At 44.0% G+C, this 26,457-nt stretch overlaps 4 protein-coding genes across 10 annotated transcripts in view; 3 read left to right on the top strand and 1 right to left on the bottom strand.

The window, feature by feature from the left end:
* The window catches only part of LOC142150999 (uncharacterized), a 510,250-nt gene that overhangs the window by 183,408 nt on the left and 300,385 nt on the right, over positions 1 to 26,457 (top strand). The gene's annotated exons all lie outside the window — the stretch shown is intronic.
* LOC142151006 (oocyte zinc finger protein XlCOF8.4-like) overlaps positions 1 to 26,457 on the top strand; it is a 393,475-nt gene that overhangs the window by 111,708 nt on the left and 255,310 nt on the right. The window lies entirely within an intron of this gene.
* The window catches only part of LOC142150984 (uncharacterized), a 343,002-nt gene that overhangs the window by 128,753 nt on the left and 187,792 nt on the right, over positions 1 to 26,457 (bottom strand). The gene's annotated exons all lie outside the window — the stretch shown is intronic.
* Positions 1 to 26,457, top strand: part of LOC142150982 (uncharacterized) — a 206,489-nt gene that overhangs the window by 176,864 nt on the left and 3,168 nt on the right. For 2 of the 5 annotated variants that reach the window (XM_075206210.1, XM_075206208.1), the window contains exons 1-5: positions 12,472 to 12,625; positions 14,309 to 14,500; positions 14,580 to 14,682; positions 14,794 to 14,888; positions 15,169 to 15,280. The exons of the other annotated variants lie outside the window; for them this stretch is intronic. In XM_075206210.1, coding sequence (XP_075062311.1) covers positions 12,557 to 12,625; positions 14,309 to 14,500; positions 14,580 to 14,682; positions 14,794 to 14,888; positions 15,169 to 15,280 — 571 coding nt within the window. In that variant the 5' untranslated portion in view covers positions 12,472 to 12,556. Of the gene's footprint in view, positions 1 to 12,471; positions 12,626 to 14,308; positions 14,501 to 14,579; positions 14,683 to 14,793; positions 14,889 to 15,168; positions 15,281 to 26,457 lie in introns of those variants that run through there. 5 annotated transcript variants of the gene reach the window in all.

The raw sequence follows: 26,457 nt of genomic DNA, 5'->3' as shown, positions 1-26,457 counted from the left end.
CTCCAGCACTAGACAAGCTATGTGTTAGTGGCACTTGGTGAGGGGTGGTTGGGTAGGAGGTGATAGTAGGGGGATGTGGGGTAATGGGGTAGAAGGAGGGGGATGGGGACTAGTCTCCAGCACTAGACAAGCTATGTGTTAGTGACACTTGGTGAGGGGTGGTTGGGTAGGAGGTGATAGTAGGGGGGGATGTGGGGTAATGGGGGTAGAAGGAGGGGGATGGGGGCTAGTCATGGTGTGTGAGCCCCTCTGTGGTGTATGGGGTGTAGCTGGTCTGGGTATTAAGTCTCTCACAGCTCTGCCATTATAATAACCAGCTCTGCTATTACTAACAGCCTTCTGCTGACTGCAGCAGGAGCACAATGAGGATTATGTAGCAGCTGATGTGAGAGCTCAGCCGCATGTATGAAGTCCTGATCGCCGGGAGGCTGCACATAAACATGGGGTAACTCTATGGGGGTAATTCCCGCTGTCTGATATATTATTATAGGGAGATATTACCTCAGCCTTGTACAGGGCCCGGATGTAGCTTCCAGGTAAGATGGCGTCTGAGAGACCATGTGACCACGCCCCCTTTGCAGTGTCCTAACATCAATATAGTATATAGGAGACTACGGAAAAATGGCCGAGTGCAACTGTAAATGTGTGAGGGAGGGGGGTATAGATACAGGTGTGTAGGAAAGATATGAGGGGGACTCTGTTGTATTAATGTAACCTTTTAATCACAACCAAAATAAATAGTTATTATTACATTGTCCTCATTATAGAACAGCGGCGGCCATTTTTGCTTATTCTTCCTGACACAATATTCGTGTAACTATCACACGTGACGCTAGACAAGGGGGCGTGGTTACAGGCTCTCTCATTCGCCGTGGCGTAAGATGGCGTCTGAGAGATGATGTGGCCACGCCCCCTTGTCTAGCGTCACTTCTCTTACACTAATAGTGTGTCTGTGAGACTACGGATAATGGCCGCATGTAAATTTTAATGGTTAGGGGAGGGGGGAATAGCGGGAGGTGTATGCGACACAGATGAGAGGGAACTCTATGGTTTTCTTTTAACAATTTTAAATAACTCCTATTACTGTATTGTCCTCAGTGCAGGACAGCGGCGGCCATTTTATCGTAGTCTCCAATACTTTGTATTGGTGTTACAGATATATAATACCCAGTGGCGCGTCACAGGGGGCGTGGCTACATGCTCTCTCAGACGCCATCTTAGAACCTGGCCCATATACAACATCCGGGCCTTGTACAAGGCGGAGGTAATATCTCTCTATAATAATATATTAGTCTCTCGGTATTTGGAGGTTTCTTCTTTGTATGAAGTGGAGGTAAAGAAAGATCCTCCTCAGATCAGCACATTATATATATTATTATTATTGTTTTACCCACTGGTTAGATAGCTCCCATTATCCATCACATTTACACCACACATCTCCCTGATCCTCATCAGCTCTTGTAAGATCACTGGCCCCAATCAGGTGGAGCTGACTGTGTATAAGTGACAATAAAGACATCTAACACCAACATTTACACAATCTAATAGTAAAGGTAATAAGAGCTACTAAACCAAGCCAAAGAGCTTAAGTAGCCATAAAAGCTGTAAAAGAGCGATATGGACAAAAGAGCTATAAACACTTGAAACAAGAATATAGAAAAAGTATTTGAACATCACCACTTCCATCTTTTTTGGGGGATCCAAAACACCACCCACATTCTGTGACTCATCTCCCATCTGTACTTAGAGGAGGCAACGGTCACCAGTGCCATAATCTGTACTTGGTCTAGTGCTTTTAAATATCTTTTTTGTATTTGTCATTGTCTTTTGTTTATTAAAATTGTTATAGAGAATAGGTGTACCACAGCCTACGGAGTCCCACCTGTTGTGCGGTTGTGGTAGAGGATTTCCAGCCAGCCTCAAGTTGGCAGCTGGCTGCAGCAATAATGTGCCTGATTAGATTGTTTGATGATGGGAGGCCAACAGGACTGTGACCAGGAGGAGGAAGAATTTTGGCAGTAGACCAGTGGTTCCCAAACTTTTGCAGTTCGCGGCACCCTTAGAGTCTCCATAATTTTTTCAAGGCACCCCTCCAAAATAATTACCGGGCAGTCCTATTTAAGTAGTAGTTGGGTCAAAAAAATTAAATAAGTATTTAGGTGAGGACAGAAAAACTTATTTAGTTGTATACAATAATGGCCCTCTGCATCCAGACACTGTCCCCTCTGCATCCAGACACTATGCCCCCTCTGCATCCAGTCCCTCTGCCCTCTGTCACTCTGCCCTCTGTCACGCTGTCCCCTCCTCTGCCCCCTGTGACGCTGTCCCCATCTGTCACACTGTCCCCATCCTCTGTCACGCTCTCCCCCTCCTCTTTCACGCTCTCCCCCTCCTCTGCCCCCTCGAACGCTGTCCCTCTCCTCTGCCCCCTCACGATGTTCCCTCCTCTGCCCTCTGTCACGCTGTCCCCCTCCTCTGCTATGCTGTCCCCCTCCTCTGCCCTCTCACGCTGTCCCCTTCCTCTTTCACGCTGTCCCCATCCTCTTTCACGCTGTCCCCATCCTCTGCCCTCTGTCCCCATCCTCTGCCCTCTGTCCCCCTCCTCTGTCACAATGTCCCCTTCCTCTTTCACGCTGACCCCATCCTCTGCCCTCTGTCCCCATCCTCTGCCCTCTGTCCCCCTCCTCTGTCACGATCCCTCTCACTCGGCCCCCTCTGCCGTTAGCCAGCCATAGAAAAAAACAAAGAACACATAAACTTACCAATCCGCGCGGTGCCGGGACCCAGCATCCTCTTCTCTCCTGCAGCTTGTCACTGACGTCGATATTCAGTGATATATTTTGCAGAGGCTGCATTAATTAGAGAACTTCTAATAATAGTGACTTTATAAGCCTCCCATACCATTACGGGAGCTTTATCATCTGTTGCATTTAAGCTGAAGCACTGATCTCCTAGGTTAGTTCCTCAAGAGCAGAGTCGTAAAGAAACCAATGAAAATGATATACTATAGTGTCATGAACGTCCAGCCTGTCTCAGATACAGCAATCTGAAACAGTTGGCTGTGACTGGAGTTACCTTGGACACTTACCAATGAATACACCTTTTCTGCCACCACAAAGGATTTACTATGGAGTCCTTATGTTCACCAAACCACTTATTAATGTTATACACTTAAATCACATACACGTGTAGCATGAGACTCACTTGGCTTCGTAAGTTCACACAAAATCGTGGAGAATATGCTAGATCAGCGGTTCCCAAACGGGTGCCGCGGCCAAGGCTGGTGGTAAGCAAGTCAGGGGACTACTTGGTAATTATTCTGGCTTAGGGGTTCCTTTTAAAAAATTATGCATACCCTAAGGGTGTCTTGAACTGAGAAAGTTTGGGATCCACTGTGCTAGATCAAATTTATTTAATCCAAAAAATGTTTCCAAGGCTTAATTGCAAAACAGTTAATAACAAGAAATACAAAATAAGTTGCACAAATAAGTTTTAGAAATAAAATAGGAAATAAAACCAGAGTCACTAACTTCCTAGTCTAAGTGTTGGCGTGAGAGCAGTACACTTTAAGGGCACACTTCTACCTTGACAGGTCTCCTCAGAGAAAATGAACAACATTATCAGGTCAGGCAGTGGATTTAACTTCTTGCACTGCTCTCAGCCCCACCTTTGGAATTTAGCTCTTTCAATGTCAGGGCAGGTTGATTCCCAGGATGACACAGGTCTTTCCAAGGGAGTTATCTATCCCTGAGATATATGTCTGGCCTCTCAGAGGACATGATTCTCACCTCTGCTCGACTGGCTGGACTATCCACCCAACTCTGGAGCTCTCAGAGATGGTATCTGTCTAGCCTGGTTACCTTCAAAAGACTCTTGACACTTGTATAGGTCACTGGCGTCAGTCAGCAAAATACACTTTGGAAGGTTACATACAATTAGGGATGAGCGCACTCGGATTTCTGAAATCCGAGCCCACCCGAACGTTGCGGATCCGAGTCGGATCCGAGACAGATCCGGGTATTGGCGCCAAATTCAAAAGTGAAACTGAGGCTCTGACTCATAATCCCGTTGTCGGATCTCGCGATACTCGGATCCTATAAATTCCCCGCTAGTCGCCGCCATCTTCACTCGGGCATTGATCAGGGTAGAGGGAGGGTGTGTTAGGTGGTCCTCTGTGCTGTTTAGTTCTGTGCTGTTTAGTTCTGTGCTGTTTAGTTCTGTGCTGTTTAGTGCTGTGCTGTGCTGTGCTGTTTAGTGCTGTGCTGTGCTGTGCTGTGCTGTGCTGTGCTGTGTTCTGCAGTATCAGTCCAGTGGTGCTGTGTGCTGTGCTCTGTGCTTCTAAGGGCATAGTTATTTCCCCAATATTCCCCTGTGTTTAAAAAAATAAAAAAAAGTTTTTTTAAAAAATACCAAAAACTACTTTAATATTTTTTAATTACCACAAAATTTTCACAACCAATCCTGCAGTATAAGCCCATTGGTACTGCAATATTACCAAGTTCACACATTCAGCAGTAAAAGTCCAGTGGTACTGCAATATTACAAAGTTTACACATTCTGCAGTATCAGTCCAGTGGTGCTGTGTCCTGTGCTCTGTCCTGCTGAGTTCCGTAGTGCTGCTGGGTCCTGTGCCGTGTCCTGTTCAGTCCAGTGGTGCTGTGTCCTGTGCTCTGTGCTTCTAAGGGCATAGTTATTTCCCCATTATTCCCAAGTTTTTAAAAAATAAAAAAAAAATAAAAAAAAATAAAAAATTTAAAAAAATAAAAAATATATAATAATTATAACCAAATTTGCAAAACCAATCCAGCATTATAAGTCCATTGGTACTGCAATATTACCAAGTTCACACATTCTGCAGTATCAGTCCAGTGGTGCTGTGTCCTGTGCTCTGTCCTGCTGAGTTCCGTAGTGCTGCTGGGTCCTGTGCCGTGTCCTGTTCAGTCCAGTGGTGCTGTGTCCTGTGCTCTGTGCTTCTAAGGGCATAGTTATTTCCCCACTATTCCCAAGTTTTTTAAAAATAAGAAAAAAGTAAAAAAAAATAAAAAATTTAAAAAAAAAATAAAAAATAATAATTATAACCAAATTTGCAAAACCAATCCAGCAGTATAAGTCCATTGGTACTGCAATATTACCAAGTTCACACATTCTGCAGTATCTTGTGCTACATATAATGGAGACCAAAAATTTGGAGGATAAAGTAGGGAAAGATCAAGACCCACTTCCTCCTAATGCTGAAGCTGCTGCCACTAGTCATGACATAGACGATGAAATGCCATCAACGTCGTCTTCCAAGCCCGATGCCCAATCTCGTAGTACCGGGCATGTAAAATCCAAAAAGCCCAAGTTAAGAAAAAGTAGCAAAAAGAGAAACTTAAAATCATCTGAGGAGAAACGTAAAGTTGCCAATATGCCATTTACGACACGGAGTGGCAAGGAACGGCTTAGGCCCTGGCCCGTGTTCATGACTAGTGGTTCAGCTTCACCCACGGATCTTAGCCCTCCTCCTCCTCCCCCCCCCCTACAAAAAATTGAAGAGAGTTATGCTGTCAGCAACAAAACAGCAAACAACTCTGCCTTCTAAAGAGAAATTATCACAAATCCCCAAGGCGAGTCCAAGGGTGTTGGTGGTTGTCAAGCCTGACCTTCCCATCACTGTACGGGAAGAGGTGGCTCGGGAGGAGGCTATTGATGATGTAGCTGGCGCTGTGGAGGAACTTGATGATGAGGATGGTGATGTGGTTATTGTAAATGAGGCACCAGGGGGGGAAACAGCTGATGTCCATGGGATGAAAAAGCCCATCGTCATGCCTGGTCAGAAGACCAAAAAATGCACCTCTTCGGTCTGGAGTTATTTTTATCCAAATCCAGACAACCAATGTATGGCAATATGTAGCTTATGTAAAGCTCAAATAAGCAGGGGTAAGGATCTTGCCCACCTAGGAACATCCTCCCTTATACGTCACCTGAATAACCTTCATAGTTCAGTGGTTAGTTCAGGAACTGGGGCTAGGACCCTCATCGGTACAGGGACACCTAAATCCCGTGGTCCAGTTGGATACACACCAGCAACACCCTCCTCGTCAACTTCCTCCACAATCTCCATCAGATTCAGTCCTGCAGCCCAAGTCAGCAGCCAGACTGAGTCCTCCTCAATACGGGATTCATCCGAGGAATCCTGCAGCGGTACGCCTACTACTGCCACTGCTGCTGTTGCTGCTGTTAGTCGGTCATCTTCCCAGAGGGGAAGTCGTAAGACCGCTAAGTCTTTCACCAAACAATTGACCGTCCAACAGTCGTTTGCCATGACCACCAAATACGATAGTAGTCACCCTATTGCAAAGCGTATAACTGCGGCTGTAACTGCAATGTTGGTGTTAGACGTGCGCCCGGTGTCCGCCATCAGTGGAGTGGGATTTAGAGGGTTGATGGAGGTATTGTGTCCCCGGTACCAAATCCCCTCGAGATTCCACTTCACTAGGCAGGCGATACCAAAAATGTACAGAGAAGTACGATCAAGTGTCCTCAGTGCTCTTAAAAATGCGGTTGTACCCACTGTCCACTTAACCACGGACATGTGGACAAGTGGTTCTGGGCAAACGAAGGACTATATGACTGTGACAGCCCACTGGGTAGATGCATCCCCTTCCGCAGCAACAGCAACAGCTGCATCAGTAGCAGCATCTACAAAATGGCTGCTCATGCAAAGGCAGGCAACATTGTGCATTACAGGCTTTAATAAGAGGCACAACGCTGACAACATATTAGAGAAAATGAGGGAAATTATCTCCCAGTGGCTTACCCCACTTAGACTCTCATGGGGATTTGTGGTGTCAGACAATGCCAGTAACATTGTGCGGGCATTAAATATGGGCAATTTCCAGCACGTCCCATGTTTTGCCCACACCATTAATTTGGTGGTGCAGCATTACCTCAAGAGTGACAGGGGTGTGCAGGAGATGCTTGCGGTGGCCCGCAAAATTGCTGGACACTTTCGGCATTCAGCCAGTGCCTACCGCAGACTAGAGGCACATCAAAAAAGCTTGAACCTGCCCTGCCATCACCTCAAACAAGAGGTTGTGACGCGCTGGAACTCCACCCTCTATATGCTGCAGAGGATGGAGGAGCAGCAAAAGGCCATTCAGGCCTACACAGCCACCTACGACATAGGCAAAGGAGTGGGGATGCGCCTGAGTCAAGCGCAGTGGAGACTGATTTCCGTGTTGTGCAAGGTTCTGCAGCCATTTGAACTTGCCACACGAGAAGTCAGTTCCGACACTGCCAGCTTGAGTCAGGTCATTCCCCTGATCAGGCTGTTGCAGAAGCAGCTGGAGAAAGTGAGGGAGGAGCTGGTAAGCCATTGCGATTACAGCAAGCATGTAGCTCTTGTGGATGTAGCCCTTCGTACGCTTTGCCAGGATCCGAGGGTGGTCACTCTTTTAAAGTCAGAGGAATACATTCTGGCCACCGTGCTCGATCCTCGGTTTAAAGCGTATGTTGTGTCTCTGTTTCCGGCGGACACAAGTCTACAGCGGTGCAAAGACCTGCTGGTCAGGAGATTGTCCTCTGAAGAGGACCGTGACATGCCAACAGCTCCACCCTCATTTTCTTCCACATCTATGGCTGCGAGGAAAAAGCTCAGTTTTCCCAAAAGAGGCACTGGCGGGGATGCTGATAACATCTGGTCCGGACTGAAGGACCTGCCAACCATTGCAGACATGTCTACTCTCGCTGCATTGGATGCTGTCACAATAGAAAAAATTGTGGATGATTACTTTGCTGACACCATCCAAGTAGACATGTCAGACAGTCCATATTGTTACTGGCAGGAAAAAAAGGCAGTTTGGAAGCCCCTGTACAAACTGGCTCTATTTTACCTGAGTTGTCCCCCCTCCAGTGTGTACTCGGAAAGAGTTTTTAGTGCAGCGGGGAACCTGGTCAGTGAGCGGCGAAGGAGGTTGCTTCCTCACAACGTTGAAAAAATGATGTTTATAAAAATGAATAATCAATTCCTCAATGAAGTACAGCACTGCCCTCCAGATACTACAGAGGGACCTGTGGTTGTGGAGTCCAGCGGGGACGAATTGATAATGTGTGATGAGGAGGAAGTAGACACTGTAGGGGGAGAGGAATCAGAGGTTGAGGATGAGGACGACATCTTGCCTCAGTAGAGCCTGTTTAGTCTGTACAGGGAGAGATGAATAGCTTTTTTGGTGTGGGGGCCCAAACAAACCAATCATTTCAGTCAAAGTTGTTTGGTAGGCCCTGTCGCTGAAATGATTGGTTTGTTAAAGTGTGCATGTCCTATTTCAACAACATACCTCTCAACTGCAGCTCATCCCTCCTCTGCGGGGATAATGTCTCCTGTGCTCTGACACGTCACTCTGTGTACTCTCAGCCTCAGGATCTGACACTACAGCTACCATGCCTCTTGTAGCAGCCCTCACTCCAGGGCCTCTTCCATGTGCAGTGTCCCCCTCTCTCTTGGGTTCACTATAGTGGCATGGAGTTCTCCCCCTCATCCAGGGCACACATTCCTTGCCCTGGCTCAGTCACCACGCTCAGACTTCCAGGCAATGCTGGGGGAGCCTGGGAGCTTCCACCCCAGGTCCCCAGCTACAACTCTCCTCTCCTGTGTCTTCTCTCTCTTTCTGACACTTTAATATATTGTGGTGACCCACTCCTCTACGCAGTCCAGGTACAATTATTGGTGCGAATCATAAAAGTTCAGGGTTTTTAATATATTGTGGTGACCCACTCCTCTACGCAGTCCAGGTACAATTATTGGTGCGAATCATAAAAGTTCAGGGTTTTTAAGATATTGTGGTGACCCACTCCTCTACGCAGTCCAGGTACAATTATTGGTGCGAATCATAAAAGTTCAGGGTTTTTAAGATATTGTGGTGACCCACTCCTCTACGCAGTCCAGGTACAATTATTGGTGCGAATCATAAAAGTTCAGGGTTTTTAAGATATTGTGGTGACCCACTCCTCTACGCAGTCCAGGTACATTTATTGGTGCGAATCATAAAAGTTCAGGGTTTTTAAGATATTGTGGTGACCCACTCCTCTACGCAGTCCAGGTACATTTATTGGTGCGATTCATAAAAGTTCAGGGTTTTTAATATATATTGTGGTGACCCACTCCTCTACGCAGTCCAGAAAGATACCTTGTTGCAACGTTTTGGACTAATAACTATATTGTGAGGTGTTCACAATACACTGTAAATTAGTGGAAATGCTTGTTATTGAATGTTATTGAGGTTAATAATAGCCTAGGAGTGAAAATAAGCCCAAAAACTTGATTTTTAAACTTTTTATGTTTTTTTCAAAAAAAATCCGAATCCAATACCTTAAATCCGAACCGAGACCTTTCGTCAAGTGTTTTGCGAGACAAATCCGAACCTCAAAAATAACGAAAATCCGGATCCAAAACACAAAACACGAGACCTCAAAAGTCGCCGGTGCACATCCCTACATACAATATACACATTGTAATACATGAAAATTCATGTCATACATAATCGTCACACATTTTGAAATTGAGAAGTTGATATTCTCTAGGGCAGCAGTTCTTAACCAGAGGTGGGAGAAAGCATTTCTAGGGGTGTGAGCGGTAACGATAGGTTTAACTTTTAGATTTTTAATATAAAATTATAAATATGACTCGACTGTACTGTGTACTAACGGAACTATTGATACACCGGCAAGCGTTACTATGATATGACCCTAGTAGTATTTAATGACTGTCATAGTATATGTTTTTGTTTACTTTTAGTTTTTCTTTTAAAGAAAACTTTGTATCAAAAAGTTTAATAAAATTCAAAAAAAAAATATATATGTATTTTGCGATAAATATTTTTTTTTGCAATAAATGCAGTTTCCTAACAAAGAAAACAGAACACATTTTTCAAAGGGGTGCGAGAACGTATTTTGAGATTCACTGGGGAGCCGAGCACTAAAGAGGTTAAGAACCGCTGCTCTAGGGTGATCTGTCCAGGAGAATTGCACAAACCCTGTCACCTTGTCTTGTCTTTAAGCGAGGAAAAACAGTGTTTCAATACGACAATAGATACGTTGTGGGGCAGAGTAGTGTGTGCACACCTTTACTGAGGAGTTATTGAGGTGCCAGGTGTCTTGAAGGTTGTAAAGGACGAGTAGGGATGCAGAGTGCTTAGATTACCAGGAAGGGGGCAGTCCTGGGCTGAGATTTATCGAGCTTTGGATCTTGGGTTGAATTAAAATCTCCAAGATCAGATGACCCTTCTCAACTTGCCCAATGTGGTTAAACATCTTAATGAGGAAAGGAGACTGGTTCTGATTTGTAACGTAGGCAGACAGTAGCATTAATGTCTCATACAAGAAGGAGCTTATGACCGCTATAGAATGGAGCAGAGAGAAAGGAACTTTTCAATGTATACAAATGAAGTGTGGGTGAAGGAAGGATTTAATAAACAGTGCAGACAGGATGGAAGGGGGGAGTGCTTGGATTGCTGAAAACACTTATAAAACCAGGCCTCATCAAGGCCCGACAAGATCATTTCCTGCACAATCTGTGGAGCTATTGCTGTAAGGGTGCTTGGGGGTGCGGTGACAGACCATACAGGTAGGGAAGGGAGCAAAGGAAAGTCAGGAGGACAAGACTAAGGTTGGCAAGGGAAGTTATCATGGGAGAGGTAGAGAGAAATAGGAAGTCACAAGTCCGTGAAAGGGAAGGCAAATAACAAATACTTTATAAAAATATTACAACTTGAAGAACGATCGTCCAAACTACAGGAAGAGTGATGTAGACCGATACACTTCATCGAATTAAGGGGGTCCATCTGTGATGAAAAATAAAACAATGAGAAGAACAATAAAGTCAACACCTATTACTAAATTAGGCCAATGCTATAACAGTTTTGATGTCACCGACAGCTGTGTACAACTCTGAGTCCTAGATCACAGCGGAGGAACCAAGTTGTGCACAATAAGTGGGTTTTTTCCAGTTCTGCCACCAACTGTTTGTCATTCAGGCTGTGGTGGCTTTTGGGGTCTACTTGATGAAGATCCTTGGTGAAGGCTGCTGGCCTGGGAGTTGGGGAGGATTCCCAGTTTGGAGATAATGAGTTCACCTTAATCTAGTAAAGAGGCTTGGGGGTAAATGTATCATAACCCGGTTTCTTCAACTCGCGGGAGTTCGGCGAGATGACAGCTAAAATTCAAAGCGGCGCTGCCTTGTAAAGAGAAACTTACCTTTACAAGGCAGCGCCGCTTTCAATTTTAGCTATCATCTCGCCGAACTCCTGCGAATTGAAGAGACCGGGGTATGATACATTTACCCCCTGGTGTCTGTTAGCACTTGAAGAGTTAGCAAGGGAAGCACCATTTATATTTGTAGTTATGAGCTCATAGGATGTTGGTGATCCCCTGTAGTTCTTCTCTCTTGAATTTTTAATGTCAGATCTTGGGATATTTGGTTTTGCGAGTCCTTTAAAGTCACAGAAAGCGTGGTCATGGATGGCCACCATCATATTTTGTTTTACTTTATAGTAATGCAAATGGACTATAATGTCTCTGGGATTTTGGTTGGTGGGAAGCTCGCTGTGTGTAGCCCACTCACTGTCTCATAAAGATCATTTCTCCTGGACCTGGTTTAGATCCTTCCTTATCCTATATGTATTGTTGCTGTTTCCATGTCAGTAATAGTCTGTGAGCAACACCACTCATCTGTCTTATTCTCAAGGTCGTTGGTTCTGGATCCAAGAGAGGTGATTTCCATCTTAAAGTCGTCTATAACACTTTTGAGTTTCTGTTGAAATTCCATCTTCCCTGAGCCACCAACCCAGAAATCTTTCAGCACAGGACTGGTTTTCTATGGGAGGTGGCCTATATTTTTATCTGTACCCATTTACCCTAGGGATTTCAGGCCATGCTGAACAGGCACGGTTGGCATTATGGCAGGGGGAACCCACGCTGCAAACTTCCCTGCTATAGTGTCACCAGCGTGTCATAGCCTTGTGCTGGTAGTCGTTTTTTTGGGGGCACGTCATGATGTTTATCCCCCTGATATTCCCGCTACCAGCATAGTGTATGTTTCATTCTAACACACTAATAAGGTTCCCCATCAGCACGTATCTTCCACCAGGGGTCGAGCACCCACAACACACAGTCTTATCTGCTGGTGTTTCCACCTCTACATACTACGTGAGTTACGTCAAACGCCGCTTACTGTACTTGTCCTATGTCTGACCTGCCCCTTCCCTCCCCCTCTGTAAGTGTACAGGGCAGTAAGTGTGCGATGCATCTACCTCTACATAGGACTTACACTTATGTATTTGTCGTATCCATACGCAGTACGGAAATGTGAAATTTTATTCTCATATATTCGCACTTACAACCAACTCTACACAAGACCCTCAGTGTTTTATATTTAATGAGTTACATGTCTAGTCTGTGATGTTTATTATATTTATTATATTTATTCCTAGACCATTGAGCTGTGAGGAACCAGAGAATATTTTACTAGAAGTCATCTGAAGGTGAAACCTGTTCTGTATAAATCACTGATTCCCTGAAGATGGACAAGGACAGGAGTGAAAGGATATTAAATCTCACCCTGGAGATCATCTACCTGCTGACTGGAGAGGTGAGGGATTCTGGGAATGTCACAGTGACATCATTCTTACTGCTATAAATAAAACGGACATGACTGGAGAGGTGAGGGATTCTGGGAATGTCACAGTGACATCATTCTTACTGCTATAAATAAAACAGGGACATGACTGGAGAGGTGAGGGATTCTGGGAATGTCACAGCGACATCATTCTTACTGCTATAAATAAAACGGACATGACTGGAGAGGTGAGGGATTCTGGGAATGTCACAGTGACATCATTCTTACTGCTATAAATAAAACAGGGACATGACTGGAGAGGTGAGGGATTCTGGGAATGTCACAGCGACATCATTCTTACTGCTATAAATAAAACAGGGACATGACTGGAGAGGTGAGGGATTCTGGGAATGTCACGGTGACATCATTCTTACTGCTATAAATAAAACGGACATGACTGGAGAGGTGAGGGATTCTGGGAATGTCACAGTGACATCATTCTTACTGCTATAAATAAAACGGGGACATGACTGGAGAGGTGAGGGATTCTGGGAATGTCACAGTGACATCATTCTTACTGCTATAAATAAAACGGGGACATGACTGGAGAGGTGAGGGATTCTGGGAATGTCACAGTGACATCATTCTTACTGCTATAAATAAAACAGGGACATGACTGGAGAGGTGAGGGATTCTGGGAATGTCACAGTGACATCATTCTTACTGCTATAAATAAAAGGGGGACATGACTGGAGAGGTGAGGGATTCTGGGGATGTCACAGTGACATCATTCTTACTGCTATATATATAACAGGGACATGACTGTCTTCTCATTTGCCCAGCTATAAATAATCAGCAAGTAGACGGTCTCAGATACAAAAGTTGGGATATTTTGCATTGGCCACAATATTTTTTTTTTTTTTTTGCTCCCATAAAAAAGCTACTTCTACCTCTTGGTTCCAGCAGACTCAGCTCATCCATTTACTCCTATTAATTAAGTGAATGGAATACCAGTGACCTAATGCAGAGAGAGGAATGTGGGACAGATTTAGGTATAATTTGATGATGAAGGCTGGGGGATTACCCTGAGCAGTTCCTGGTAACTCCACTACATTGATGAAATATCAGCAAATACTGGTGTATATTTTACATATATCTTACTCCCGTTAGATTGGAGAAATTTGACAGAGGTCATAAAACCAATTGCCCGGATTGTGACTGTGTGTCTGGGTCATTTAGGAATCTCCTTCCAAAATGTCCAAAAATTATAATTGGAATTGTAGTTTGTTAGATTTTGTAGCCAGTTTATAGGCAGTAATGTTTTATAGTAAAAAACAATAATAAAAATACTGCCTTTAAAGTAACAAATGTGTAAAATAGACAAGAAGGACTTATTTTATAAATACAACCCCTGTCCTAACTGTAACTGTTTCCTATGTGCACTATTAGACTGTACATAGCACTTGTCTCTCTTACTATCTGCTATAGGCCGTTCTGAGTCCTCTGTCTACTACACCCCACACTGTATAGTCATCTTACTGTTTGCACTAATTTGTACAAAGCAGATGATAAATCCGTGGGGGCCGGCTGTAGATAGAGGACACAAGTGGGAGCATTATCTACCATTATTGTATATTTTGTACAGTTAACCCCTAAAATAATCCAAATACATTAAGCTTCATTTACCTTTTTATTGATGTCTCTGTCATTACACAGGATTACACAGCAGTGATAAAGAGACCTGGTGAGTGTGTGACACCCAGGAGCCGCCCATGTGTGTCAGGAGGATTGAGCAGGACCCAGAGCCCCATCACGGTGTCTGAACCTCATTCACTGATACGTGAGGGAAACAATGACCAGAAGATCCTGGAACTGACCAACAAGATCATTCAGCTGCTGACTGGAGAGGTGACTGCTGAGAATGGGACATTATACTGTAACATTAGGGGATGTGTCTGGATGATGACTGTGTCATTGTGTATGTCAGGTTCCTATAAAGTATCAGGAGGAGGAGTGGGAGAATTTAATAGGACCCAACGATCTGTACGAGGACGTGAGGATTGAGAATCACCAGCCCCTCACATCACTGGGTAAGAGGAGACTTTCATTGATTGTAAGAGCAGTTTTGAGGGCCACCTAGATACACATCATCTGATAATCACATATAAGCAATGTACTCAGTCACTGTGTGTTTCCTACAGATGGATCCAATAACAGAAATACCCCAGAGAGATATCTTCGTCCTTATTCACAGGATAGTACCGAAAAAAATCACAGTATCTCACAGGAGTATCAGGTAGATTACATTTTAAGGTCTCCCCAAATACCAAAACACCAAAGTGATTTCATTATATGATGTGTAAAAAAACTTTGTGGATGTTATACACTGATATTCTTCTGTTTCATCTCAAATAATTAAATCAGATGTTATTAATTATAAACCCAAGATAACTTTTCATTATATGATTTGTAAAAAAGCTGTGTGGCTCTTATATACTGATATTCTTCTGTTTCATATAATTTTATTAAATCCGATATTAATTATGATATGTTTTATTATTTTGTGGGCTATTTAGGATGATGTCCTGACTGATATTAAAGTAGAAATTACAGAGGGAGAGGAAGAGACGTATGTGAGGGGTGATCAGCAGTGTAAGGAGGAGGAAATCCCTACAGATATCAACACAGGTGAGTAATAAACACTCATTACACAAGAGTCACATATTCTGCTTATTCAATCACTAAAACAATCATTTATTCTACACCCTCCTCTGTCAGTGCAAACTAATAAGGAAAATCTGTCCAGTGGGGGAGTCAGGAGCCATCAGCCCCTATTAGACTCCTGTTCTCCTCCTCACATCATATCATTGTGTGCTACCGGCCCAGATATCTGACCAGTCTTCTCCTCACATCATATCATTGTGCGCTACCAGCCCAGAGATCTGACCAGTCTCCTCCTCACAGCATATCATTGTGTGCTACCAGCCCAGAGATCTGACCAGTCTCCTCACATCATATCATTGTGCGCTACCAGCCCAGAGATCTGACCAGTCTCCTCCTCACATCATATCATTGTGTGCTACCAGCCCAGAGATCTGACCAGTCTCCTCACATCATATCATTGTGTGCTACCAGCCCAGAGATCTGACCAGTCTCCTTCTCACATCATATCATTGTGTGCTACCAGCCCAGAGATCTGACCAGTCTCCTTCTCACATCATATCATTGTGTGCTACCAGCCCAGAAATCTGACCAGTCTCCTCCTCACATCATATCATTGTGTGCTACCAGCCCAGACATCTGACCAGTCTCCTCCTCACATCATATCATTGTGTGCTACCAGCCCAGAGATCTGACCAGTCTCCTCCTCTCACATCATATCATTGTGTGCTACCAGCCCAGAGATCTGACCAGTCTCCTCCTCACATCATATCATTGTGTGTTACCAGCATAGAGATCTGACCAGTCTCCTCCTCACATCATATCATTGTGTGCTACCAGCCCAGATATCTGACCAGTCTCCTCCTCACATTATATCATTGTGTGCTACCAGCCCAGAGATCTGACCAGTCTCCTCCTCACATCATATCATTGTGTGCTCCCAGCCCAGAGATCTGACCACTCTCCTCCTCACATCATATCATTGTGTGCTACCAGCCCAGAGATCTGACCAGTCTCCTCCTCACATTATATCATTGTGTGCTACCAGCCCAGAGATCTGACCAGTCTCCTCCTCACATCATATCATTGTGTGCTACCAGCCCAGAGATCTGACCAGTCTCCTCCTCACATCATATCATTGTGTGCTCCCAGCCCAGAGATCTGACCAGTCTCCTCCTCACATCATATCATTGTGTGCTACCAGCCTAGAAATCTGACCAGTCTCCTCCTCATACTGTCTGGTGTATCTCATGAGATGTCAGTCTGACTCCATGAAATTACTCATGAACCTCCTATACACTACCTCCTGTGTCAGTATCCATAACCATCTCTCTGTACTACCCCATGTGACCATACCATGAATATTTGATCCTCAGCTGTATGTTATCACTGTAATACTAATGCAGTGTATGAGATTATTCTCCTCCCTCTAAGATCACAAACACCCAATCACAAATTACTCTTCACATTCCACCTTCTAACACACACCCGTCATTGCACAATAGCTCCCCTCCAATCTACGTGCTTGGATGCGCTGTACATTTGCTCTATATTCTGCCGATCTCACTCTAGCGTGATTTGCTCTTATAATTTAGTTTGTGCTGTTGCCTGCTCCATTCTCCTACTCTGTCTTGATGCTCTCCTCTGCTCTGTATAAGAATGTGAGACCTAAGAATAGTGTAAACCTGTATCCAGGACTCTTATTTAACTCACATCTATTCTACTGTGAAGATACGTGGTTCCCAAATCAGAGACACGGTATTAGAGGAAAAATAGAAGGATGATTTATTCTGCAGAACATAATTAAATACAGCACGGCCCCGTAATGATAGCAGGTCCAACAAATGAGGAAATCAGTTCAACTAAATCCAGTGAGATATGTTCCACAGCGTATCTTAGGAAGAGTATCACCTGCTGGCAAAAAGTTAGTCAGACACGTCCAGCTCCCAGGGTACCTGTTAGGAACCCATCCAGCCGGCACAACACAACCCAGAGTCTACAATCAGGTGTTCACTGGAGCCCCTGATGGTGGGGACAGACTGGGCTGCAGACTGACAGAGGGTCGTGAAGTGTGTACCGGCTGGGGAGAACCCAGGCAAGCGGAGTGAAGTCCAAGCAGAGGTCGAGGGCCGGCAGCAGGTAGAAATTCCAATTAACAAGCCGGGGTCAAGGGTCACAAGCAGACAGGAAAAACGGTAAACAGGCCAGAGGTCAGGGTCACAAGATACACCAGCAAAGTCCAAATCCAAGCCAAGGGTCATACACGGGAGGTCAGCAGAATGTTCAATAGACAAGAACAGGCACAGAGCAGGTCAGCAGACTGGGAAGCAAAAGCTATAACCGGCAATGAGGCAGCAGACCTCATTGCCCTAAATACTGAAGCAGACCAATGAGAGCCCAGCTCTCTAATTGCACACAAGCTGTTCCAATTAGCCCGCAGGCTTGCCCTGCTGTTGCGCACGCGCCCGGCTGCCCTGTAATGCGGGGACGCAGCGCTGGATAGGAAAGCGTCTTGCCGTTGCTACGGCAACGTTCGACGAGCCCCCGGTCGCCATAGCGATGTCCGGGACGGAGGTAGGGGAGTCGCGGCGGCTGGGCACGCCGTGGCTCGTAACAGTATCCCGCCCCCCTTTGAGGAGGGGTCGAGGGACCCCGACATCCAGGTTTTCTTGGAAACTTCCTGAAGAACTCCTTCAACTGTTTAGGGGCACGAAGTTGTCTCCGCGGAACCCAAGACCACTCTTCTAACCTGCGGTTCCTCCACTGCACCAGGAAGTGCACCTGCCCTTGCACTTTTTTGGAATCAAGGATCTTCTGAACCTCGTATCTTTGTGGTTTGTTAGAATTTTTTCCAGGCACACTTGAAGACTGGGTTTGTATCACACTTCTGGTATCACAAACGAACCCAATAGCCAGGTATTTCTAAATTCAAAAGGATTTATTTTGGTATACAAATCTCCAGTGTCCAACAAATAAAGTCCAAAGTAACAAGAGTATAAAGGTCTGGTGGAAGTATCAAGTACTTGTAGTCCAAATCACAAGGAGGCAAGGTTCTGTGGAAGCATCTGGTTCAGATACAAACACAATACTCGTGCAAAGGCTTCATAACAGGAAGTGCCTTTTCTAGGCCCAAACAGGAAATGGGATCCAAGATGGAATCTTCATGAGACAGTCCCGGTCATCTTGGATAAGGGCTATTGTAAGGGCAAGTTCATAACAGAGATCCAAGATGGAAACTTCATGATGCAATCACGGCCATCTTGAATGAGGGCAAAACTAAGGGCAAGTACATAACAGGATGCCCCCTTCTCAACGACATCCTTTTGGACGACTTAGGACCAGGCTTCCCAGGATGCTGTCGATGAAATGCTTTTACCAAAAGTGGGGCATGAACATCCTTTGCAGATTGCCAAGAGTCATCTTCTGGCCCATATCCCTGCCAACGTAGCAGATACTGTAATTGGTTTCGAAACATACGAGAGTCCAGGATCTTTTCGACAATAAATTCCTCATGCTCATCAACTTGAATTAGCTCAGGAGAAGGCAAAGAGCGACCAGGAAATGGATTCTTAACTGAAGGTTTTAGTAATGATACATGAAAAACAGGATGTACCTTCATGGAATCAGGAAGATCCAATCTAAAAGCCACTGAACTAATCTGTGCAATGATCTTATATGGACCAATAAACTTACTTCCCAACTTAGCAGATGGTACCTTCATTCTTAAATGTCTAGTTAACAACCATACTTCATCACCAATACTAAAAGTTGGAGCAGCCCTTCGTGATCTGTCGGCATCACGTTTATATTTTTCTTGAGCAGTTTTCAAAGTCTCTTTTAGTAATTCAAGATTATTTTGCATAATAAACAGTCTATCTTCCACAGCAGGAATTGGAGAGTCACAAGGTAGATTGGGACAAATATTTGGATGATATCCTAGATTAGCATAGAAAGGGCTAAATCTTGTAGATGAATGTTGAGAATTATTGTATGCAAACTCAGCCATGGGGAGGATATCAACCCAATCATCCTGTAGGTGACAAATATAACATCTGAGATATTGCTCAAGTGTTTGGTTTGTTCGCTCCGTTTGTCCATTTGACTGTGGATGAAATGCAGTGGACAAGTTCACCACAATGCCAAGGGATTTGCAAAACTGTTTCCAAAATCCTGATGTGAATTGAACGCCTCTGTCTGACACCACATCATTAGGAACGCCATGCAAACGAAAAACTTCTTTTATAAGTAAGTCGGCTGTTTCTTTTGCTGTAGGAGTACCCTGGCAGGGTATAAAGTGAGCCATCTTTGTCAGTCTGTCAATTACCACAAAGATAGTGGTCATATTCTTAGATCTCGGAAGTTCTACAATCAAATCCATGGAAATGGAATCCCATGGACGTGTAGGTATTGGCAAAGGTTGTAGTAGTCCAAAAGGAGAAGCACGAGGAGTCTTAAATCTGGCACACGTTGTACAAGAGGATACATATTTTGCTATATCTTCCTTATAGTTGGGCCACCAGAATGAACGGCTTAACAGTTCTTGAGTTTTCTGAAGTCCTTTATGGCCTGCTAATTTAGAGTCATGGAATAGTTGCATGACCTTTAACCGTGCTTTTTCTGGAACGTATAGTTGATGTGCCATATGCCAAACTCTGTTGTCATAAGATAATTTAACATTTTTTAGAGGATTCATGAGGGTAGAATCCATATCATATCCATTCTTGATCTCTGTTAATAACTCCGTTGTACAAATAACCCCCAAAAAATTTGAATCAGGAATTATTGTTTGAACAGGCTTTACCTGTTGAGGATTCTCCGCATAAACTCTTGAGAGGGCATCAGCTTTTCCATTCTTCGATCCAGGTCTATAGGAAATTAGGTAATCAAAACGGCTTAAAAAGAGAGCCCATCGAGCTTGTCGGGGAGATAATCTTTTTACTGATTTAAGGAATTCCAAATTCCGGTGATCGGTGAGGACTATCACTTGATGCTTTGCACCTTCTAAAAGATGTCTCCATTCTGAAAAAGCAGCTATAATGGCAAGAAGTTCTTTATTTCCCACATCATAGTTTCTTTCAGGAGCAGTCATTTGCCTTGAATAAAAAGCACAGGGGTGAAGTAACATTTTTTTCTCCTACTCTTTGTGAAATTACTGCTCCTATAGCTGAATCTGATGCATCAGTTTCCAAAACAAATGGGAGTGTAGGATCAGGATGAATTAATATAGGAGCTGACGTGAACTAGTTTTCAAAATGGAAAAAGCTTTATCAGCTGCTGGTGACCACTGAAAGGAGGAAACCTTTTTTGTGAGCTGAGTAATGGGGGCAGCAATTCCATAAAAGTCCTTTATAAAACGTAGATAGAAATTAGCAAAGCCCATAAATCGTTGCACGTTCTTTGATGTTTTTAGGTATGGGCCAATCTACCACAGCATGCACTTTACAGGGATCCATACACAGTCCTTGAGGGGATATAATGTAACCCAAAAATTTTATTTGAGTACGATGGAATTCGCATTTCTCCAACTTGATGTATAATTGGTTTATACGTAGCCGTTGTAAAATAATTCGAACATGTTCTTGATGTTCTGGTAAAGAATTAGAAAAGATAAGGATATCATCAAGATATACAATAATGAACAGATCAAGCAAATCTCGAAAGACATCATTTATAAAATATTGGAAAGTAGCAGGGGGATTACATAACCCGAACGGCATCACGAGGTACTCATAATGTCCATACTTTGTTCGAAAAGCCGTTTTCCATTCATCACCTGGTCGAATGCGTATTAGGTTGTACGCTCCTCTTAAATCGAGCTTTGTGAAAATACTTGCTGTCTGCAGTCTTTCCAATAGTTCTGGGATGAGAGGAAGTGGATGTCTGTTCTTTATAGTAACTATATTTAATTCTCTATAATCAATGCATGGCCGCAAAGATCCATCTTTATTTTTTACAAAAAAAAATAGGAGCCCCTGCTGGAGATTTTGAAGGACGTATAAAACCTTTAGTTTCATTTTCCTGCAGGTAAGTCTTTAGTGTCTTTAATTCAGGATCAGCTAATGAATAAATCCGACCAAAAGGAATAGCAGCCCCAGGTAATAGATCAATGGGACAATCATATGGTCGATGGGGTGGTAATTTGTCAGCATTTTGTTTGTTACAGATATCTGCTAAATCCTGATATTGAACAGGCAATTGTTCCTCCACAGAAGAGGGGGACACTGAGATCTGACTCTCCTCCTGTGCAAGCGGGACCATACCGATAGGATCTTGAAACGTTAGGGTTTGAGACTCCCAGTTAATGGCTGGGTTATTGTTAGTGAACCAAGGGAGACCCAAAATTATGGGAAAATTTGGAGAAGAGATGAGAAAAAAAGTGAGTTCCTCCTTATGATTGGGTTCTATCATCAAGGACATAAGTTCTGTCTCATGTGTGATGGGACCAGAATTCAGAGGGGACCCATCAACTGTCTCCATCAATACAGGAGTCTTTCTTTTTGAAATACTATATGGTTTTGTTTAGCAAAATCTATATCCATGAAATTACCATTGGCTCCTGAATCCAGCATTGCCATGGTTGAAATAAGTTGAGAGTTTATCTCAAGTTGTATTGGTATTGAAAAATGATTCTTTATTCTTCTGTTCTCTCTCTCCAATGTAGACAGTGAAGATATTTGAGGAATAATAGCATTCAGTTGATGTGAGCAGCATGAAATAATAGATTCCTGGTCAGAGTCTTTAGGTTCCATTAATGTAGCAACTGTCTTGCGAGGTCGTTGAGAACAATTAGAAACATAATGTCCAGATTTACCACAATACAAACAGATTTTCTTGTCGTCGTTGATCTCTTCTTTCAATAGAAATCTGTTTGCGAATGGTATCTATTTGCATTGGCTCAGACTCCTCAATTTGTTGTGTTGCAGGAGTTCCAGAGTAATTTGATATTGCTGGTTCTGGATAATTAGGACGAGTCCACATGGAACCCCATCTATCTTGTTTCCTCTCCATTTGACGAGCATCAATACGAATACAATGTTTAACAAAGGCTTCAAATTCAGTGGGTGCATCAGCTCCAGATAATTCATCTTTAATGAACTCAGATAACCCCTTTCGATAAACAGACAGCTTAGCTGCCGAATTCCAATCAGTGTCCAAAATCCATCTTCGGAAATCAGAGGTGTATTCAGCCACTGAACGTCTTCCCTGACGCATTTTTAATAAAACTGACTCAGCAGTAGCACTTCGATTTGGATCGTCAAATATCTGGTTCATTGCATCCATAAAATTAGAAAGATTTTGTAATATGGGACTTTTTGCTTCTATCAAAGGAGAAGCCCATGCCAAGGCATCATCTTTCAACAATAAAAGAATACAACATACTTTCTGTACATCAGTCAAAAAATAAGTAGGATGTAAATCAAAATGCATATTACATTGATTAATAAAACCTCTGTATTTTTTACGATCACCTGAGAATCGGGCCGGAGGTAGTGGGAGTGTGGGCTGATGTACTGCAGCTGAAGGTGCTACAGCATTAACTTCTTGAAGCCGCACCTGTAGTTCTATAATAACTCCATTTTGTAGCGCTATTTGATCTTTGAGTTCATGAACATTTATTTGCAACTCCGTTACGTGTTGATTTTGCTGTTGAAAATTATTTGTACACTGGGTCTCCAGTTCTTGAAATTTTGCATGAAATTCCTGTAGTTGTCTTGAAGCAGAATGCATGTGGAAACTCAGATCCGAAAGTCGCTGTAAAGCAGATGATTCTGACCCGGCGGGCTCCGTCATTTTGGGCACGAGTATCCTGTCACACTTCTGGTATCACAAACGAACCCAATAGCCAGGTATTTCTAAATTCAAAAGGATTTATTTTGGTATACAAATAAATCTCCAGTGTCCAACAAATAAAGTCCAAAGTAACAAGAGTATAAAGGTCTGGTGGAAGTATCAAGTACTTGTAGTCCAAATCACAAGGAGGCAAGGTTCTGTGGAAGCATCTGGTTCAGATACAAACACAATACTCGTGCAAAGGCTTCATAACAGGAAGTGCCTTTTCTAGGCCCAAACAGGAAATGGGATCCAAGATGGAATCTTCATGAGACAGTCCCGGCCATCTTGGATAAGGGCTATTGTAAGGGCAAGTTCATAACAGAGATCCAAGATGGAAACTTCATGATGCAATCACGGCCATCTTGAATGAGGGCAAAACTAAGGGCAAGTACATAACAGTTTGACTAGGATATAGTACCGATTTTAACAGCGAATAATGAAATGTGTTGGGGATTCTCAACGAGCCAGGAATTTTTAACCTGAATGTGACAGAATTAACCTGTTTGATGATGGAAAACGGCCCGATGAACTTAGGGCCCAACTTCTTGCAAGGCTGTCTGAGCCTAATATTTTTTGTAGACAGCCACACTTTCTGGCCCACCTTGAGGGAGCAGATGGTACGGTGAAGGTCCGAATTTTTTTATGCAACAAGTGAGGCTTGTCTCAATGATGACTGAACTTTCCTCCAGATAACTCTGAGATCCCTGGCAGTGGAGCGGATCTCCTGGATACCAATGGACTTGTGTGAGTACAAAGAGTTAGATCTGGGGTGAAAACCATAATTGCAAAAAAACAGAGAGATTTTGGTAGATGAGTGGCAGGAATTATTACAGGCAAATTCCGCCCAGGGTAACAAGGAGGACCAGTTGTCATGGAACTCCGATGTGTAGCATCGTAAAAACTTCTCTAAGGACTGGTTAACCCTTTCAGTTTGCCCATTTGATTGAGGGTGGTATGCGGATGACAAACTGACCTTGATTCCAAGAAGGGTACACAAGGATTTCCAGAATCGTGCTATAAACTGAGAACCCCGATCGGAGTTGATGTCAGTAGGGAGTCCATGGAGGCGGAACATATGTTGAATGAATAGGACGGCCAAATCTCGAGCAGTAGGAAGTCTGGTTAACGGAATGAAATGAGACATTTTGCTGAACCGGTCTACCACGACCCAAATGGTATTGTGTCCTGCAGAGGGTGGCAGATCAACTATAAAGTCCATGGAACTTGTCCATGGTTTTGCAGGAATGGCCAAAGGAATCAACTGGCCTACCGGGCGAGTCCTGGGAATTTTGTTTCTGGCGCAAACCTCACAAGACAGGACGTGACTCTTGACGTCAGCAGAGAAAGATGGCCACCACACAGTACGGGAAAGGATTTCCAATGTTTTGAAGACTCCAGGATGTCCAGCAGTCTGATTATTGTGTGCTTCAGCAAGGACTGCCTTCCTTAGATGAACTGGGACAAACAAGCATCCTACTGGAGTATTATCAGGAGCTAATCTCTGAAACCTTTGTAAGGTACAGCTCAGGCCTTCGGTTAACCCAGCATGGATCATAGACACGGGAACAATAGGCTCTGGACTAGTAACCGGAGCATGGTGTGCCAGGAAACTTCTGGACAGGGCGTCTGCCCGGACATTTTTAGAACCTGGACGGTAGGTGATTATAAAGTTAAAACGGGTGAAGAACAGCGACCAACGAGCCTGTCGGGGGTTCAGTCGTTTGGCCGACTGTATATACTGCAGATTCTTATAATCCGTTATAACGGAGATCTGGTGTACAGCGCCTTCCAACCAATGTCGCCATTCCTCAAAGGCCCATTTAATTGCTAACAGCTCTCGATTTCCCACATCATAGTTGGTTTCCGCTGAAGAGAACTGACGGGAAAAATAGGCACATGGATGTAAGCGGTGAGTATGGGGATCTTTTTGTAACAAGATGGCCCCGGCACCGACGTCAGAGGCATCAACTTCAAGAATAAACGGTACCTTAGGATCCGGGATGTCTAAGGACCTGAGCAGACACGAAGGCTTTCTTCAGGGTTTGAAATGCAGTTATTGCCTGTGGAGACCAATTAGCTGGATCGCTTCCCTTGCGAGTCAAGGTGACGATAGGGGCCACGATATCAGCAAAACCGCCAATAAATCTTCTGTAATAATTGGCAAATCCCAGGAATCTCTGGACCGCCTTGAGGTTATTCGGTTGTACCCAGTCCAGGATTGCTTGGACCTTGGTTGGGTCCATGGAGAATCCTTCTGAGGAGATTATATAACCTAGAAAGGATACCTTCTGAACTTCAAACTCGCACTTTTCGAGTTTAGCATAGAGATGGTGTTCACGCAATTTTTGTAGGACTTGTCTGACATGGCCCTGGTGTACTGACAACGACTCCGAATATATGAGAATGTCGTCCAAGTAAACAACAACGAAATGTCCCAGAAACTCACGTAGCACCTCATTAATCAGATCCTGGAATACTGCAGGGGCATTACTAAGATCAAACGGCATGACCAGATATTCGTATTGGCCCGAGAGTTTATTGAATGCCGTCTTCCACTCATCACCTGTTCTTATATGTATGAGGTTATATGCACCTCGAAGATCAACTTTTGTGAAGATAGTTGCTCCTCTTAATTGATCAAAAACTACGGAGATGAGAGGAAGGGGATAGGTGTTCTTAACTGTAATGAGATTCAGCCCCCGGTAGTCGATACAGGGTCTGAGTCCACTGTCTTTTTTGGATACAAAGAAGCACCCTGCTCCTACTGGAGACTTGGATGGCCTGATGAAGCCTTTCTCCAGGTTTTCGTCAATGTATTCCTGCATGGATTTGGTCTCTGTACCGGAGAGGGAGTACAAGCGTCCCTTGGGTAATTTAGAACCAGGAATAAGCTCGATGGCACAGTCGAATTCCCGGTGCGGTGGTAGAGTATCAGCAGCCTTTTTGGAGAAGACATCCCAGAACTCATGGTACTGTGAGGGAAGCTGCTCCGGAATAGACTGAATCACACGCAGAGGTAGTGTCAAGCAAGACTGTGTACAATAAGAGCTCCACTGGATAATTTCTCCTTTTAGCCAATCCAGGACAGGTTTATGACGGGATAGCCAAGGGTGGCCCAGAATCAAGGGAACTGACGGACATTCGATAAGGAAGAAAACTATGGACTCTGAATGGAGAGCTCCAATGTTCAATTGTAGTAGTGGGGTCTCCCAGGTAATCTTGCCGCCGGGCAATGGACTCCCATCTAAGCCACATACAGTAATGGCAGATTTGAGTTTAATCATCGGAATTCCAGCAGAGCGGGCAAACCCGATGTCGAGGAAGTTGCCTGCAGCTCCACTGTCAATGAAGGCCGACAGGCTCACAGAACC

The sequence above is a fragment of the Mixophyes fleayi genome, chromosome 4 (genome assembly GCF_038048845.1).
Source record: "Mixophyes fleayi isolate aMixFle1 chromosome 4, aMixFle1.hap1, whole genome shotgun sequence".
Classification (NCBI taxonomy): Eukaryota; Metazoa; Chordata; class Amphibia; order Anura; family Limnodynastidae; genus Mixophyes; species Mixophyes fleayi.
Note: the sequence above shows the minus strand (reverse complement) of the source record. Positions and strands in the feature narration are given on the sequence as shown.